This window comes from Salvelinus fontinalis, chromosome 4, assembly GCF_029448725.1.
Source record: "Salvelinus fontinalis isolate EN_2023a chromosome 4, ASM2944872v1, whole genome shotgun sequence".
NCBI lineage: Eukaryota > Metazoa > Chordata > Actinopteri > Salmoniformes > Salmonidae > Salvelinus > Salvelinus fontinalis.
The window spans coordinates 70,816,706-70,834,524 of record NC_074668.1 but is presented as its reverse complement, the minus strand read 5'-3'; the positions used below and the strand labels follow the sequence as shown (position 1 = coordinate 70,834,524).

General features: G+C 43.2%; 1 protein-coding gene across 2 annotated transcripts; it reads left to right on the top strand.

Annotated features, from left to right (window-relative positions):
* The first annotated feature begins 8,357 nt into the window (after positions 1-8,357).
* On the top strand, positions 8,358-15,341 carry LOC129854305 (secretory carrier-associated membrane protein 5-like). Of its 2 annotated transcripts, none has more exons than XM_055921201.1 (7): positions 8,358-8,575; positions 9,161-9,216; positions 9,410-9,532; positions 11,066-11,222; positions 11,508-11,609; positions 12,611-12,728; positions 12,928-15,341. In XM_055921201.1, exons 2-7 carry the CDS (start codon positions 9,210-9,212, stop codon positions 13,117-13,119), a joined length of 699 nt encoding a protein of 232 aa, XP_055777176.1. In that variant the 5' UTR covers positions 8,358-8,575; positions 9,161-9,209; the 3' UTR covers positions 13,120-15,341. The 2 variants fall into 2 exon arrangements, with proteins under 2 accessions (XP_055777176.1, XP_055777175.1); XM_055921200.1 differs by having other exon boundaries at positions 9,407-9,532.
* Positions 15,342-17,819: the final 2,478 nt, after the last annotated feature.

Genomic DNA, 17,819 nt, shown 5'->3' with positions numbered 1-17,819 from the left:
GGGTCTGCTGCAGTTCTACACAGTCTGCCATGGGGTCTGCTGCAGTTCTACACAGTCTGCCATGGGGTCTGCTACAGTTCTACACAGTCTGCCATGGGGTCTGCTGCAGTTATACACAGTCTGCCATGGGGTCTGCTACAGTTCTACACAGTCTGCCATGGGGTCTGCTACAGTTCTACACAGTCTGCCATGGGGTCTGCTGCAGTTATACACAGTCTGCCATGGGGTCTGCTGCAGTTCTACACAGTCTGCCATGGGGTCTGCTGCAGTTCTACACAGTCTGCCATGGGCCGGAGAGATGATTTTGCAATTTTATAAAAGGTTTCATGCAATTCTCTTCATTTCACAATGGGGAGTAGAAGCAAAATGAGCAGTTTAACAGCTAATTTACTGCAATTCTACACATTTTGCCATAGGATGAAGAGAAATGTTTGCAGTTTTTAATATGATATCTGAGTGAGAGTGACTAAAGATCAATGGGGGCCCCCAGGTCGGTAATTCGACCATGATTACTACAAGTTTAGATAGCTGGCTAGACTAATTTACCAATCTAAAAAATGTTAACTGACATTGGTGACTGTCAGCGACTGACATAAAAAGTGAAATTCTGCTGATGCACAAATTTGTTTTGAAATTGCTCCTTATGCATTCTACTATTCCAGTAAGTTGAGACCACAACCAAGTTCATCAATTATTTTTGTAAATTATTATTTGTAAATCATTTTTGATCCGCAGGGCCTACAAAAGGGCCGCCAGTTGCCCATCCCTGCACTACATAAATGTTAGTTTGCCCATGGTAGAAACAAAGTCGCAGTGCTCCAGACATGCATGTTTACAAAGTGATGAGACGTGATTTGTCCTACTAGTGCTACAGAGCTAGTTAACAACAGAAGAGACGTGGTCCTGAGCAACTCTACTCTGATCTTAATTCACTCTATTCTCCCACAACCACAAACCGACAGAACCTGCCAGAACAACAACAAGATTACCCCATCTGTGATTTGTTAACACTACAGAAACAAGCCTCGTAATAAACCATGTTCAGATGGAACGCATTTTGAGATCTGTGGGGCTGTGATTCTACACTGGTCTCTCTCATTACCACATCAAAGGTTATTTTTGTCAAAGGATAATACAATACAGATATAGGATCTTAATTTGAGCCAGTTTGCTATAGCAAGAAAATATTCCTGCAACAACAGGAAATTTGAATTATTATGTGGATTATAATCAATGGACATTTTGTAGGGGTTGATCCATTTTTTGTAAGGTAAAATCAAGTCTGAAATTTCAAAGTGGAAACTTCAGACGCCTTTTTTAAACTAAAATACACTACAGGTTTTCATTTGCTGGAAAGTCAACAGGGTGATCAAATTAAGATCCTACATCTGCTCCAGGAACTATGGGCTGCTATTTTAACTCTGGGCCTCCTTTCTCTTCACAACGAAAACAAGTCAGAGAGCGAGCCAAGAGAGCTAAAGATAGGGCAAGCTTATTGCAGACAAATTATTTACACACTTTGAGGTTCCACTTAATGAGGCCAATTAGGATAGTAAAGTTGTCAGGCTTCAGTGAACAGAGAAAGTAGTTTTTATTTTGGCCATGAACCCAACGTTTGTGTTTTTCCTGTGTGAACAAATTAGATTTTTCCTTCTCCTAGGGCCTTTTAAAATGAGATTGGTTGTGTGTGGGACTTTACATATTGGACAATGGATGGCAGTAGTAGACAGGATTACTATGCTCAGAGGAGAGGCTGAGGCAGAGCGATTGTAAAACCAAATAGGCCCAAAACCTGTCCTGTTTCGCTGTATACTTTGGTTGCCAAAAAGGCCATGCAAATTAGTTGAGATAAGCATCCATTTTCTTCTCTTGCCTCCCCTCCCAGCCACCTGTACGGTCCCATATCTCTCCTGACCTCTATCTCTGGCTCTGGTTCCTGCCCTGGCCTTTGTGCTCTGTAGGGGTCACAGTGTTCTTAAAGTGCCGAGGTGTTTGTATTTTGGTCGTGCTGACTGCAGTAGCCTCCACAGTGGCTGAGTTTCATCCCCCCCAAGGTGTACTTACCTATCTGTCTGACAGGCAGCAGCAGGGCTGCTCTACAGTAAGGAGAGGAGAAGACACAGACAGAGCACTGCCCTCTGGTGGAAAAGGGTATGTTACATCAGACAAACATACCATGAGTTATGTCAACAAAGAACATGCTACAGGGGACGAGAAAATACCAAAATAAGTATATTGTGTGTTTCTTTTTTCATTTACACGTCCGATGATGCAATTAGTGCGCAATTCAAACAACAAAAGTGGTTTGGGTGAAATTAATAGTTTTTTACTACCTCTTTTTCTTCTCAGAACAGCCATTCAACCAACACTAGTGTAATCATTTGGGGAGCAAACTGTGCATTATGGAGAAGTTCATGGTCCATGTTTGCATATGTAAAGTAGGTGAGTGTGTGTGATTGGCCGGCTTGGTGTTATCCCACCCCGTTCCGCTGGAGGGGTGCCGAGTGCATGCTTGGCGAGGAGGAAGGGGTCTCCATAGAAACCAAGACTAAGGGTGACTGGGCAAATGGTTTGCTTTAGTAGTACAATACCACCGGGGTCTCACTGGCAGCATGCCCAACCCTGGAGCACTGAGGGGGGAACAGGGTGGGAGGAGGACATTCATATTCAGAGTTTAACAAGGCAAACATGTACTTACCTCAGATACAGAGACACACACACATACACACACACACACACACACACACACTACTATTCAATGAGGTACCAGGGTGTGTGTGTTTGTTCATGATGTAATGCCTCCCTCTTTTCATTATTCTGAGCACATCCTGGGTTATGATCTCATGGGCAAAGGCACAAAAGCCCAGCCTTCTGCCCACTCCTACCAATCTGCCTACAGAGGGAGAGGTGAGGGGTGAAGAGAGGGAGAGAGGGAGCAGAGAAAACATTAACTCTGTCTATCTTCTTTTCTGGGCCATGGAACATAGTCAGCACAGCCCCCCCCCCCCCTTACCGTTCTCTCTCTCTCTTTCTCTATCCACTAGAGGGAATCCACCCACTAGTAGCACCATTCACCATCTCATCATCAAGTCCTCATTTCATACAGTATGTGCCCTCTGTCTAGGGGACGATATATCAAGTAATCAACCAGACAAAGAAAAGGCTCATTGTGCCTCATCAATGCAGTGTTGGCCAAGCTGATGAGGCAAGCTGACTTTCCCATCCTAATCTCCTCTGCTGAGAGGGGCAAAGAGAGGGGAAGCCAGGGAGGAGGAGTGGAGGGGAAGCAGGGTGGGCAGAATCCCTCTGAACACAGGCTATAACCAATGTTCTGTGAAGGAAGTGGTTTGTATCCTAATTAGCTTAAAAGTATATTTAAAATCTCAGTAAAAGGCTGTGGGGCTCGGTCCTGCTCTGGGAAAGAAAGCTCGGTCCTGCTCTGGGAAGGAAAGCTCGGTCCTGCTCTGGGAAAGAAAGCTCGTTCCTGCTCTGGGAAGGAAAGCTCGGTCCTGCTCTGGGAAGGAAAGCTCGGTCCTGCTCTGGGAAAGAAAGCTCGGTCCTGCTCTGGGAAGGAAAGCTAGGTCCTGCTCTGCTAACATGTCGTTGTCTCAAGTGTCCCATCAATGGGGGCCTTGTTAGCTGTGGGAGAGAGAGCCCCCACCACCAGCCAACTCTTATCTGTGTTTTGGCTTTCTATTGAAGGTGCATGTTATTAGAGATGGTTTTAATAAGCATTGTCGAGACTGGACCTGCCGCTGGTGAATATTCATGGAGTACAGAGAGAGGGTCAGATAGGAAGGAGTAAGGACGGGGGAGATGGGGAGAGAGGGGGGGGGGGGTGGAGGGGGATAGAAAAGTGGAAGAGTTGCAGGAGTCTTACGAATGGAAGCAGGGAGCTCCTGAAAGCCTGTTCAGAACATTTCAAAGACATTCACATTACCATCTGTGAGTCTTTGATGGAGATTATGTGTAGCATGGAATATGTTCATGCTACACGTACGTAAAGAGAATGGAGCTGATATCTGTACATTCTCTGCTGTTAGGGAGGCAAGAAGGATCTCTCCCAGAGATGTGCTGACCCCTAGTCGACCCCTGTTACATCTGAAAAGCTTCAGAGCCATTCCAACATAGAGATCTTATAAGCTGGAAACAGACATTTCCTCTGGCTGGGAAGATTTGGGGGAATGATTCAAATGACATCACCCATTTGGGACTATACACTCTTATAAAAAAGGGCTCCAAAAGGGTTCTTTGGCTGTCCCCATAGGAGAACCCTTTTTGGTTCCAGGTAGAACCCTTTGGGGTTTCATGTAGAACCCTCTGTGGAAAGGGTTCCCCTATGGGCACAGCTGAAGAACCCTTTTAGGTTTAGATAGCACCCATTTTTCTGTGAGTGTAGTAGCTCATCTCAATTATGGTGAAATTTCCAAATACTATGTGGCTTTTCTAAATATGGCCTGTTTATCCTCAACGCTCCAAAGCGTATGCATCCACTGCGTTAGTTGGTGAGTTGAGTGAAAAAAATGATTCAGAAAAAGAGGATCATTATAGAGGGAAAAACCCTGTTTCATGAAGGCCGACTATTCCACAGAGGAGAGAAATGTATTGATCATTTAGTCGTCTACTTCAGATCAATAGGAGGCTGAGGGGCCAGGGTTTTTGGGGGGAGGTTTGTGATGCCCAGCGGTGCCCCTCTCTCTCGCAGGCCACTCTCCCCCATCTCACACCTGTCTCTAGTGAGGACAAGTGGACAGATGCCTACCTGCAGCCCTGTGGACAGGCATACAGGGGCCTTTGAATACTAATTGGCTTGTTTATTCATTTTCCAGAGCTCTCTCTCTCTCTGATACTGTAAGTTTGTCACAGGCTAAATTGTATAGTATGTGATGTGTGTCATGCGTTTTGAGGAGACTAGACAATGACTAATGTGTCTCCTTGGGCAAGCAGATGCCAGCCGTGCTATTTTTAAGGATTTCATCACTGAGAATTATTGCCATTACTTCTCAATGTGACACATCAGGAAGATGAAATAGTCCTTGTGGTTTTATAATATGAGTACTATCAGCTTTTTTGTTGTTGCTAGATGTGTCAACTGCCCTCAAAACACTTATCTGTTTAATTGGAGAAGGGAGGTGTGCTGCCAAACGGCCTTCTTGTAGAGACAACAGTGTGCAGGGCAATCTTTCCTCTCCCTGAAGCTGTGTGTGTGTGTGTGTGTGTGTGTGTGTGTGTGTGTGTGTGTGTGTGTGTGTGTGTGTGTGTGTGTGTGTGTGTGTGTGTGTGTGTGTGTGTGTGTGTGTGTGTGTGTGTGTGAGAGAGAGAGAGAGAGTGTGTGTGTGTGTGTGTGTGAGAGAGAGAGAGTGTGTGTGTGAGTGCGTGTGCGTGTTTGTAGATAGGCTGGTCTGTGGCATCTTACTTACTGTATTGGCCTCCAAGCCAGAGGCTGGGGGTTTACATGACTGGCAGCCTGAAAGCAGCTATGCATGCTGTACACATACCAAGTGCCTTCTCAAGGGTTATGTGGGTGCTGTGTCTAATTGTGTGTGTGTGCGTGTGCGTGTGGAGTGTTTTTGAACTCACATGTACTGGGTGCATGTTAGTGGAGGCTGCTAAAGGGAGGACGGCTCATAATAATGGCTGGAATGGAGTAAATATTTTGGATACCATTCCATTCACTCCATTCCAGCCATTATACTCCACTCCAGACATTATTATGAGCTGTCTTCCCCTCAGCAGCCTCCACTGGTGCATGTGCAAACATGGTGTCTCTGTATGTGGATGTTAGTTTTGCATATACCTGCGTATACTGTGTGCGTGAGAGTAGATGAACGAGAGAGAGCGAGAGAGAAAGAGTGAGTGAGTGAGAAAGGTGGAAAGTGAGAGAGAGAGATACCCAGGAGAGTGAGCATACTCTCTGAGTGCCTGTCTCTCTCTCTTGCTCTCTCTCTCTGTGTGTGTGTGTGAAGACAGAGACCACACTCTGAACTACAAGTAGAAACCCACAGCTCTGGAAAAAAAAGGTGACTTACACAAACAGAGAAATAGGCACAGCAGCTATACATAGGTTAACCACGACAAGCCAAAAGCCATTTTCTTGAAGCACTCCATCTAAAATAGCACAGGAAAATGAACAAACCCAGAGTCACCCAAGTAGATTCAGCAGCAGCAGTAGCATACTGACCGACCTCGCTCACACTCTTTCACAGCTTCAGAAAAAGTGGATCACAGTGCCCCCTAAAGGTCATTGAACAGAAGTGCTACTGCAGGATTCCTGTGTTCTCCTTCTTTGTTGTGATGACTCCCACACCCTTCCTCTCAGCATGGGGCTCTTGGCATCCTCCAGCCTGTTGGTTTCAAAGCAAGGCCCCTGCCTGCCAACACAAGAATCAGGTTACTACAGGGCTTTAGTTATGCAGAATAAAAGCCAAGTAGTGGAAATCAAATTACAATTTAACAACGTATCATGCAGTGCACTGCAAGGTTAAGCTCCTTAGCCTGTTGATACAGGAATCCCCAGATGTCCATACATGCTGCTGTACGAGCACTTTCAAATAATGACCATGCAAGTTTCACCTGGATTCATGTTAGAATGGACTCAGGATTTAACCTACAGGAAAGCACAGTAAACTTACAATGCAAACAAGGTACCCTCTCTAGATGCTCTGTAGGGACTTGACTCTCTCTCTCATGCTGTGTCTGGGACAGGCAGAGCCCAGTCAGCCCAGGGATCTAGATATAGCTATACTTTTAAAAACTTTGTATCACTCCCGGTCAGCCATACGTCAGGTCTAACCTTAGCTTATGTCACCAGCTCTGATGAACACAGACTCATTGTCCCTGTCTCACCGGCTAACCTTCAGCCCCCACCACCCAGCCAGCCACCATAATGAAATACACAGGGCCATATGAGTTTGGAGACACCGGTGGAAATAAATCACAGGCTGGCCTTAGAGAGAGGAGCTAAATGACTGACGGCCTCTGTCCTTACGTGAACTGAACTTCAGCGGCTAGGCTAGGCTATACTGTCTTGTCTGTTTGATATTTCAATGTTATTCTTCTTTTTTTCATCTTTGTGAAAATGTAAGTGGCTGGAAGAATCCTGATAAGGTTTTAAAAGAGAGACATGTGGTGAGCAAACATGAGGGGTTTATCTCAGCGATGGAAAAGACTAGAAGCAAATATAGTGACTCATACACTATAAATATTATTATATGTCGAAGAATATTTTACAAAATCACACATTTTATGGTAGATTTCTTCAATTGTGTCCCCAGACTTGATTTGACTTTTAGTAAGGATCTCTTTTAGCCCGAGGGCTAGTGTTCCAAGAGTCCAAGACTCAAGTACGTATTCATCACATGCAAATATATGCATATTTTAACTTTGTGAAAGAATCACTGATTGGGCACCATATATGTATGAATTATTAATGTTGTGGATATGAGTAATTGAACATAGGGACAATTGGATCTGTAGCTGAAAAGGGCTGGAGAGGCTCTATGGTCAATGCATCCAATTTGTCATGCTAAGCTATTTGAGGACAATGAAGGAAGGGCTATACCAGACAGTGCATTTTGGGTATGCCAGTCATTATTGTTGGAATAGATGTGTAAAATGTTTAACTAGTGTTGAACATAAAGGTTGAGGTTTACTGTAAACAAGAGAAGCACAGTGAAAAGGTCTGCATGCTAAATTCATCCATCATAAAGCATTACAACATAAATGTCATATTACTCTGCAAGATGAGGAACATTCATAGGATGAGTATGTCAAGGGGATAGATAGATGATACTGTAACTCCAATCAGTAAAGCGGTGCTCAACTGAACCCCCTAGCTGGCCAACCAGAAACAAACCCCTATCAACACTGCCATCTGCTGGCTAACATCCCCTCCTGTTTTGTACATTATTGATAGAAGACATTAATAAACAGTAAACAATGTTAGTCCTGCCCATAAACCCCATGACCGCTATCAAACAGTATAAATGAGACCCCTGACAGACCGTAATTGCTGACCATAATTTCTGCATGTGAATATCAAACATTAGGTGAAAGATTTTATGCCAATAATTAACCAAAATACATACTACTAGATACTTATTGAATAATAATCCTGTATTTGATTAATTTCATAAACTTTCATTTGGTGATCATTATGAGTGAAATGATCGAAGCGCACCAGTAACACCAGAATAGGTCACAGATTACTTCGCTTTCTCTGTAGACAGCGGGCTATTAACTTCAGCACCGTGGAGAGCAGCCGCCATGGAACGAGGGAGAGCCAGATAGCGATTGGATAATAATGTTAAGACGCAGATATCGCGAGTAGAGAGCAGTGTACCTATTGGTCAGGACTGACGGGACAGCAGATTTACTGACAATGATAGGACAGCTACGGCATTGGAGATACATTACTTCCACGACCTCGTATAAAAAGTTAAATAACAGTGATTTACTCTACTTTATCTCTTCATTATCAAGCTTTGTCATTCCTTATATTCGATGAGGTGGAACTGATAGCATGCAGCCGAGGGACAGGACATTGTAAATAGCAACAGTGCGCTCAGGACAGGAGGTAAGCAGATTATGTTTCCAATGGAAGTCCGTAATGCCTTTAGGGTCAGTTGATCCCTATCAGGATAGCACTAACTTCAAAGATAGCGGGTTGACTTGAAGTGAGTACCGGTAGTATATGGGTCTATTCAGCGAATTCAAATAAAAACACCACGAATGTTAGGCTATGAAGACTCTGGCTGCTTTATTGAGTCTCCACTTTTACTCGCGCACCGGAAGGATCCCAGTTCTTAAACCCTGAAGAGCCACCATTGAGCCGATGCCACCAACACATCTCTGCGTGTGTGTCAGCAAATCTCTTCAGTCGAATGTGACAAGTGACAACGTTGAGATTATAGATCTTGAAAACACTGCTTAGGATAAATAGCATAGCTACAGTATGTCACAAGTGGTGTCACACATAAACTGCACACTGGCATAATTGATCCATCTCTTTCTGTCAGTAGTCTTTGTTCAATTATTATGTTCGGCCTACTAATATAAGGTGCAAATACATTTCACCTGTGAGTGAGAAAGCTGATGTTCAGTGTTGTTACTGAGTTTTAGAATGACTGCATTTACAAAGCTACACTTTCTTTATTTGTAGGTTCAAAAGATTGAGGACCAAAACAATCTGAACAACAAAACCAACAGTCATGGCTGGTAAGGATTTGCATGAATTGAAATTGACACACAGTATGTATATGTTTTGTTACATGATCATGGTGTTCTATGAAAGTCATTTACAGTATTGTTTGGCTAGTCTCTGATCAACCAATCATACAGACACTAGTATCTAGCCTAACATGACACACCTGCCAATGCCACTAATGTATGATTGCCATTTCTCCAGCAGAGAATAACTTCCCTCCAATACCGGGGTTCATCCCCCTGCAGCCATGTTTCTACCAGGACTTTGATGAGGAGATCCCTGAACAGCATCGCACCATGTGCAAGAGACTCTACCACCTGTGGATCTGTGAGTGCCCACTGCCCACTACCCACTACCCACTACCCACAGCCCACTACCCACAGCCCATACTAGAACAACTCTAGTCAGCCACTCTGTCATAGAGTCCACATATTTAGGGGTTATGATCTCTTATTGCACTGTTATACTTCTTTCATACTACTGAGCTGAGCCAAGAGAGCCTAGCCAAGCTGCGCTGGCCTGATTACTCATCAACCATAGTTGCTGGAACTGTGCTGGAAAGGAACGTGTGAAAGGAAAATAAGTGTGCCAGGACAGTACGGTTCAGGAAGCCACAATAGTGTGAAACAAGTTTCCGCTCTGTGCAGAGTTTCTGTGTAGCCCTCTCTCCAGTGTAGCCTACTGTTTAGATTAGATCATTGTGGTGAACACACGGGAGCTGACAGTTAACCTCTCCCATGCCACATGGGTTGTCTTCATCCACCACAGCTACAAAGAATGACGGAGGGTCTTCTGCTGTAACTAGATATGTGTAGGTCAGCGGTGGTCGGTGCCGTTTAAGATGAGGGAATATTTTTTTTTTTATGAACATGAGCATGGACTAAATCAATTATTTAGTGACATGACTATATGTGTATATCATTTTATCTAAAAAGGATAACTTATTTACTGTTTCGCTATTTATATTTTTCTGAAATTCACTGAGGAGGATGGTCTTCCCCTTCCTCCTCTGAGGAGCCTCCACTAGTGTGTCTCTCATCCAGGCCGGTGGGAGATTATGCATACGGTGCCCGTTCTTCTCATCTATTGACTTACATTTTATTCTCTCTGCAGATCCCCCCCATTAAGTGATTAACATTTACACAGGTATTCTGAACCTCTGCGTTTGCACTTATACACCAATAACAGTGTTGATGGAATAATGTGTTATATCCTTCCTGTCATTCCTTTTGTGTGTTGTGCATGATCTGCATGTTTGATGTTTCTATGAGTTTATGTTTCCATGATTTCAAGTCATTCTAAAATGTATTTTAATCCATTTAACTAATCTCATTGAACAGTCACCCTTGTTACATTAGATGTATTGGTCAAGAATAGACAGAATTGTACAGAAAACTCAAAAGTAACCAATTAAAATACTTCTAGCCTTCACTTCGTTTCTTTGCCTGAGATGAAAAAAGACTAATCACTTAATGGGTCTATTATTATAGCTCTGGTTGGGTTTGTAGTTCGGATGAAGGGATATCTCTTCCCTTTGTGGACCAGTAATTGAAGCTGATTGGCTGCCTGTGGCAGTTCTGTGGAGCAGGCTGGAACAGAACCTCTAGCTCACGCAGCTCTTTAATTACAACCAATTTGATCTTAAGAGGAGTAGGTTTGCTAGATTACTGAGACTTAGAGCAAAACAGAGAAGGGGGAAAAAAATATTGACACCTGCAGAAAGGGCACTCAAGGAACCGGAGTGGACAGAAAGTGCACATTTATCTGAGAGCTGGTTCCCTGATTGGTGTTATTATTATACTTTTGCATTGTTCTACTGGTGTGTATGACAGTGTGTTCTCCTGGTGGTGTGTTTTACAGTGCATGCAATCACCCTGGCTGTGAATCTGGTGGGCTGCTTTGTGTGGATGCTGGGTGGAGGGGGCGTGACAAATTTTGGCATGGCCATCATATGGTTGATTCTCTTCACCCCCTGCTCCTATGTGTGTTGGTTCAGGCCCATCTACAAGGCCTTCAAGTAAGTGGATGTCAGACACACCCATAAGGTATCCAACTACCATTAGATCGTTTTAAGCTATAACTAGGGCCCATAGTTTTTCTTGATCAGCCTATGTGGTCAGGAAAACCCCTCCTGTCTTACTATGACACCATTATGCTTGATCATAGTGATATACCGTCAGTCAAGGGAAATCAGTCACCGCCAAGCGAAATCTTGAAAAGGGATTTACTTATTAACAAGTACCACACTGTATAATGTGTTGTGTGTCCGTGTACTTCCAATTCCTTTTTGTTGTTCTCCTAGGACTGACAGCTCGTTCAACTTCATGGCGTTCTTCTTTGTGTTCATGGCCCAGGTGGGCATCAGTATTATCCAGTGCATAGGGATCCCAGGCTGGGGAAACTGGTAAACTGGTTACACATTCAAATCACCTTCAATAATAAGCCCATTATAAATGATTATACACATGTATAAATGCTTAAAAATGTTCCATAAAGTATTATAAATGAAAGTTATTGTGTTACCGACAAACTCTGTTTAGCCAAAACATGTATGTCTTTAAAACAACAGCAGTATAACCTCCTACATTACCACACCTTGTCATATCATTAACAATGCATTAGATGACAGTCAGGAAATAGCCTCACTCAGGACATTTATGACTTCATTCTGTCATTAGAGTTTAAGGCTGTTAAGCGCTAAATGTCACCTGGCTTCACTTTGATTAGCAGATATACTTGTAATGGCAGCTTCCATAAAGTGTATAAATGTCAACATTCAGAAATGGATGGTTTTATATGTGGGACACAAAACTTTTTCAAGGCTGAGCCAAGATATTAGCCTACTACATAAAGTGATCATGCTCTTTCCACGACATTGACTGATCAGGTAAATACAGATGCAAGCTATGATCCGTTGTTGATGTCACTTGTTCAATCCACTTCAATCAGTGTAGATGAAGGGGAGGAGAAGGATTTTTAAAGAAGGATTTGAAAGTCTTGAGACAATTGAGACATGGATTGTGTGTCATTAAGAGGGTGAATGGACAAGACAAAATATTTAAGTGCCTTTGAACGGGGTATGGTAGTATGTGCCAAGCGCACCGGTTTGTGTCAAGAACTGCAATGGTGCTGGGTTTTTCATGCTCAACAGTTGTGTATCAAGAATTGTCCACCACTCAAAGGACATCCAGCCAACTTGACACAACTGTGGGAAGCATCAACATGGGCCAGCATCCCTGTGGAACACTTTCAACACCTTGTAGAGTCCATGCCCTGACGAACTGAGGCTGTTCTGAGGGCAAAAGGGGGGATACAACTCAATATTAGGAAGGTGTTCCTAATGTTTGGTATACTTAGTTTACAGGGGCAAATGGTAAGTGTCTTCTTCTTCTTTACATCTCTCAGCGGCTGGCTGGCCACCATCTCTTTCTTCAGCTACAACCTTTGGATCGCCTTGCTGATGCTCATCCCCACCCTCTTTTTCACTGCCACGGCAACGCTGTCCTTCATCGCCCTCACCAAGGCAAGTTTGTATCATCTGTGTTACGTCACAACCATGGGACACGTGGAGCATGAAGATGTGCATGGTGATCTTTATGTCGCTCACTCATGCCCATTGTGCCGGCTGGTGCATAGGGCAGCAACAAAGGTCTCAATTGCTCTCTGTCATCTTCATGTGCAGCCTGACATTTTCCTGTCGTCCCACTGCTCCCTCTCTCCAGGTCCATAACTTCTACCGTGGCAGCGGGGGCAGCATAGGCAAGGCCCAGGAGGAGTGGACCACAGGGGCCTGGAAGAACCCCCACATCCAGCAGGCAGCTCAGCAGGCAGCTATGGGAGCCGCCACGGGGGCCATGATGCCGGACCAGCAGTACTCCAGCAACACCCCACAGTACAATGACAACCAGATGTAGGGGATAAAGTGGAGGGAGGGAAGCATGTCAAAGCATGAGCAGGAGTTTGGTGTCTGTTTATCCCACCCCCCAAAAATGTGTCTTTATCACAGCCGCTCTTTCTATAGGCCATGGGTCTTCAACCTTTTTTTGCCCAGGGACCCCCTCCCAAGCAAACCGGCAACCCGGCAATCATACTTTAGCAAAAAGTGCATCAAGTGAATGATAATGGCAAGGAGAAGTAATCAACATTTTAAAAAATGTATAGATTTGGTAGATTGTTTTTCATTATTTTAATTGGGAAAGAAAGTGTAAACTCTAACATAGCCTATTAGCTAGAAAGGTAACTCCCACATTTTTTTTTTAGCTAGAAGCAGCTGTTTAGCTGGTTAAACAAAGGTTAGCCATATGTTTGCAAAAATGTATGTCCATGTCAAGAAAGCTTACCAGCAGCCAGCGGCACTTGACGCACTGGTAGCCTACAGTATGTCAGATACTTCAGTGTCAGCTGGTAATTGGCTCCAGTGAGTGTAATTTGCTCAATATTAGGAGTTAAGAAACAATGTTGACATCATTAGAAAGAAGACATTCTCCTCTTTCTACTGTAATAATTGATTCTGTTGTTGCTAGCGATATACCCCTGCTATAGTACACTACACTACCACACTATACCAGCTGACTCTGAACACCCATAACGTAAAGACATTTCATGTTCTCAGCATCTACACTGAATTACAGTATTTGGTTTCTACTGTGCAATGTCATATTTCTGCTTCTGCTGCTTTGTTTTGATGTGTCACATCAAAGATGTATCCCTATCTTATATCACTGTGTTAGCAGGGCCCTGTGGCCACGTGCACACAGCACCAACTCTGCTTGTCAGAGCTCATTCTGATCACCCACTATCCTTTCCTCAATGCTCTTTGGGGGGGTGGTGGTTTTTGGTAGCCTCCTCCTGCTCATGACTTGTAAAGTCATGCTCATGATATAGTATTTCAATTATATATTTGTTTTATACACTAAGTTACTGGACTCTAGGTTTTGTCGTGAATAAATGTATTCTTACATGGAAGAGAGCAATGTAAGACTGTGTTTGAGTGCAGTACCTTTTTTTTTATCTACAGAAATTTCAAAGCGTATAAAATATTTTTATCACAGAAAGTAGCACAGAGATAACTTTAATATTTTACCAGGCGTGTTTATGTACAGTAGGAGATAGCTTATTTGGGGTATAAATACGTATTTTAAGAATGTATTCTTCATTAAGTGAATGTCAGCTGATTGAACAAAAATGGCTCTCCTCTAAGCCACCAGGGTGCTTTGTGATTCTCAGGTAAAGCAAAGCTATAAACACTGGACACAAACTGTGAACCTTTTCCCCTTATGTCCATGTGTATGTTTTTGATAGCTTATAGCTGAAAGATTGAAAGACAGCTGAAAGATTACAGGCCAGTCGCATTTTCATTATCCACAGTCATGGAAATGGGACTTTCTTCTTATAGTCTGAGAAGTAATGAATGCATACCAAAACAAAAAAGCCTGTTCCTGGAGAGCGCTACCGTCCTGTAGGTTTTCGCTCCGGTCCTTATCTAGCGCACCTGCTTCTAATAATTAGCTGGTTGATCATCTGAATCAGGTGTTTTTACAACGGCTGTTGGAAGGAAAACCTACGGGAGGGTATCTCCAGGAACAGGGTTGGAGAGCCCTGCTTTAGATAGACGTGACATCTAATGTAAATGAATCAATTTGAGCTATAAATTAATTGCTAGGATTTCACTTTTGTTTCTCGTTATGTAATTGTTTTGCATTGAATGTCTACATGTCTTAGAGGGTGCTCTTTTTAAGACGTGTTCTTAAATGTCTTGTCTGTGGTAGACAATGTTAGACAGCAATGTTGTACTACCACAGAGAGGCGCCAATGTTTCCTTTTATTTGTATGAGAGAAAATCCCTGATATACAAGCTGCCTGCGCTCAGTCGTCTGTCTATTCATACAGTAGACTTTAGGTCTATAGCTTAGTCAGTATTCAGTCAACAGCTCAATGGTTCCTGCTGTTCCCAGGTAGTAGCTACATGTGACCAGGAAGGAAGGGAGAGATAGAGCCTTGCATCTAAGTGGGCTCCAGTCAGCCTCAGCCTGGCTCATACTGACCTCCTGCCACCTCTCTCTCACAGCCCTCCTGCCACCTCTCTCACAGGGACAGATGGCTGAGCAATCGGTCCCTGTGAACACATTACAGTGTGCTCTATGCTGTAGGGCAGGGGTGTCAAACTCATTCCACGGAGGGCCTTGTGTCTGCAGGTTTTTGGTCTTTCCTTTCAATAAAGCCCTAGACAACCAGGTGTGGGGAGTTCCTAACTAATTAGTGATGTTAATTCATCAATCAAGTACAAGGGTGGAGCGAAAACCCGCAGACACTCGGCCCTCCGTGGAATGAGTTTGACACCTGTGCTGTAGGGGAAAGAGAGACATTTATGGAGCAATATGGGTGCCACTTTCTCTGGGGTAGTAGGGGTTTGAGAATGACCTACATGGGCTCGTGTTGCGGGAAGGAGAGAGAGAGCAGTGGAAAAACAGTGTTTCCCAGGTGTTCATTAGTTCATGTTCTAGCTCGATGACTAACTTGGCCTAATCTATATATACCAAGGCCTCTTAACCCCTCAAGTAGCTGTATTCAACATTATTACAGTATGCACATTACTTTAGAGAAATCCCCCAAACCTATACTTCTTTTCTCTCCTACATCTAAAAGGAATCAGCTATGTACTCAGTGTAGGAACTGTGGTGTAAACTATGCAGATAACCCTTGACTATGGAAGGGATGGGTTTGCAAGTACAGTTGTTTGGGCTTCGGTTAGCCTGCGACTGATGTAAAGATGTGTAGAGCACTGTTGGCTTAAACTGTGATGTAATCAGTATTCAATTAGCTCCATCTCTGCAGTAATCAAGCAGAAGCATTGACCAAAGTGTTCCCCTGGTACACATTCATGTGCAACCACCACAGCTCATACCAGCAGATGCTGTTGCTTCTTTGTCATGTCCATGACATTAAATGTGTGGGAGATCATTGAACTAGTGGGATTTCCTCCTTATGCTGATCATGTGAGATTGCGTGGTCATCTCGGAGATGCAACTAGACAGTATTCTGAAGCACAGTTAGAAGGGGACTTTTATTCTAAAGTGTAAATGTTTTAGACTTAATTGTTACGTACATTTAAAAAATACAATTTGTCTTGTCATTTTATGTTTTGATTTCCCCTACGGACATTAAACAAACTCTATTCCATTTTACACCATGAATGTATATGTATTTTCTGGTCTTTGTGTGTCTTGACTGTGTGTTGTTGGGAAGTGGAGCCATGGTATGAATGTTAGTTGGACTGTCTGTTAGTTGCTGTCACTGTAATAGCTCTCCAGTCCCATGCTGATTTTGGAACCAGGCTGTTAAATATGCGTTATGATGGTGTTGCATAATTTCAGCCAGTAGTTTTGAAAGTAGTGCTCAGGAGCCAAAACGGGTCCCCGAAAATTGTGCGTTATTGTGTACAACGTCACCCATTTCATATGATATGTGACATCCCTCCCCTGCAATCAGTATGATATGTTACGAATTCTAATTCGTACAATATGTTAAGTGCTTAAAGGGGAATCTGCAGTTGCTATCAATTTGTTGACTTGAATTAATTAATGATTTATATGTACCCATTGAATCTTGAAGAATATAACTTATTCTTATTCAAATGAGCTATTCCTCATGAGCTTAGTTTAACTGTCGGTACGACCCAAAATATAAGCTTGTTTAACTCCAATGTTTGTTAAGAAAGTAAATGTAAACAAACACGATATAGATGAAAGACATGGTGAAAATTATCCTTTTTATATAATGGATGGTCAGTGTTAACTCTGGTTAAATTTCTCCAGCCCCATCCCTCAGCTTTTTACTGAAACAGGGAGCGGGGACACACTTTGCTATTGATTAAACTGGTGATTGCCGCTTTAAGATCCCGTTCATCTCTTACTTGCTGTCTGGAAGTTATTCATGTCACTTGTTTACCCACCGTCTCTGTGCAGATCGTTAATCTACGGTCACTAAAGCATCTCACAATGTATGGCACCTATTTGTTGCAATTGCCCTGTCTTCGTTTCAATCAAAAAGTTACATTTCATAATTAAAATGTGATGTTGAAATACTTTCCAAAACATTAAACACAACAAATGAAACCAAGAAACATTTTTTCTCTATCTCGTGAGAACCTACGTTGAGAATGTGCATCCAGGTGGCAGTGACCAGAGACTGCCTATAGGTGGCAGTGTTGATCCAGTGTGTGTGAGGGGTGGGCTGTTAACTGTTCAACCAGTTGTCCACTGGGGGCAGTATATGATCTGTGTTTTTCTCGCTCTGCCAGGGTTTGATTTCCCCAGATACACAGCCCTGAACACGAACAGAAAGACATCCCAGATAGTCAAGGTGATAAAAGCGATATGGCCAGCATTTACTTGTCTGGCTAATAACTTTACTCTTGGTAAACTCAAATTTACTGAGCACAATTTCACCCTGGAAATCCTCTGAGAAGGTGCCTCATCATAGATTAGATTCAAAAGCCCTTTAAGTGGATTTATCCGTGGATGTCCCCTTGCTTTCCCGTTCTCCCTGTGTTGAGAGTGATAGAATCACTCAGAGGAGCTGGAGGAGAAATTACACAGTGATATAGGCACCCAGA

Bases quoted from the DNA above. Each gene is read 5' to 3' on its own strand.
- LOC129854305 (XM_055921200.1), top strand. The intron at 11,223-11,507 runs GTAAGTGGATGT...TTGTTCTCCTAG, and splicing joins CCCATCTACAAGGCCTTCAA to GACTGACAGCTCGTTCAACT. The intron at 11,610-12,610 runs GTAAACTGGTTA...TACATCTCTCAG, and splicing joins ATCCCAGGCTGGGGAAACTG to CGGCTGGCTGGCCACCATCT.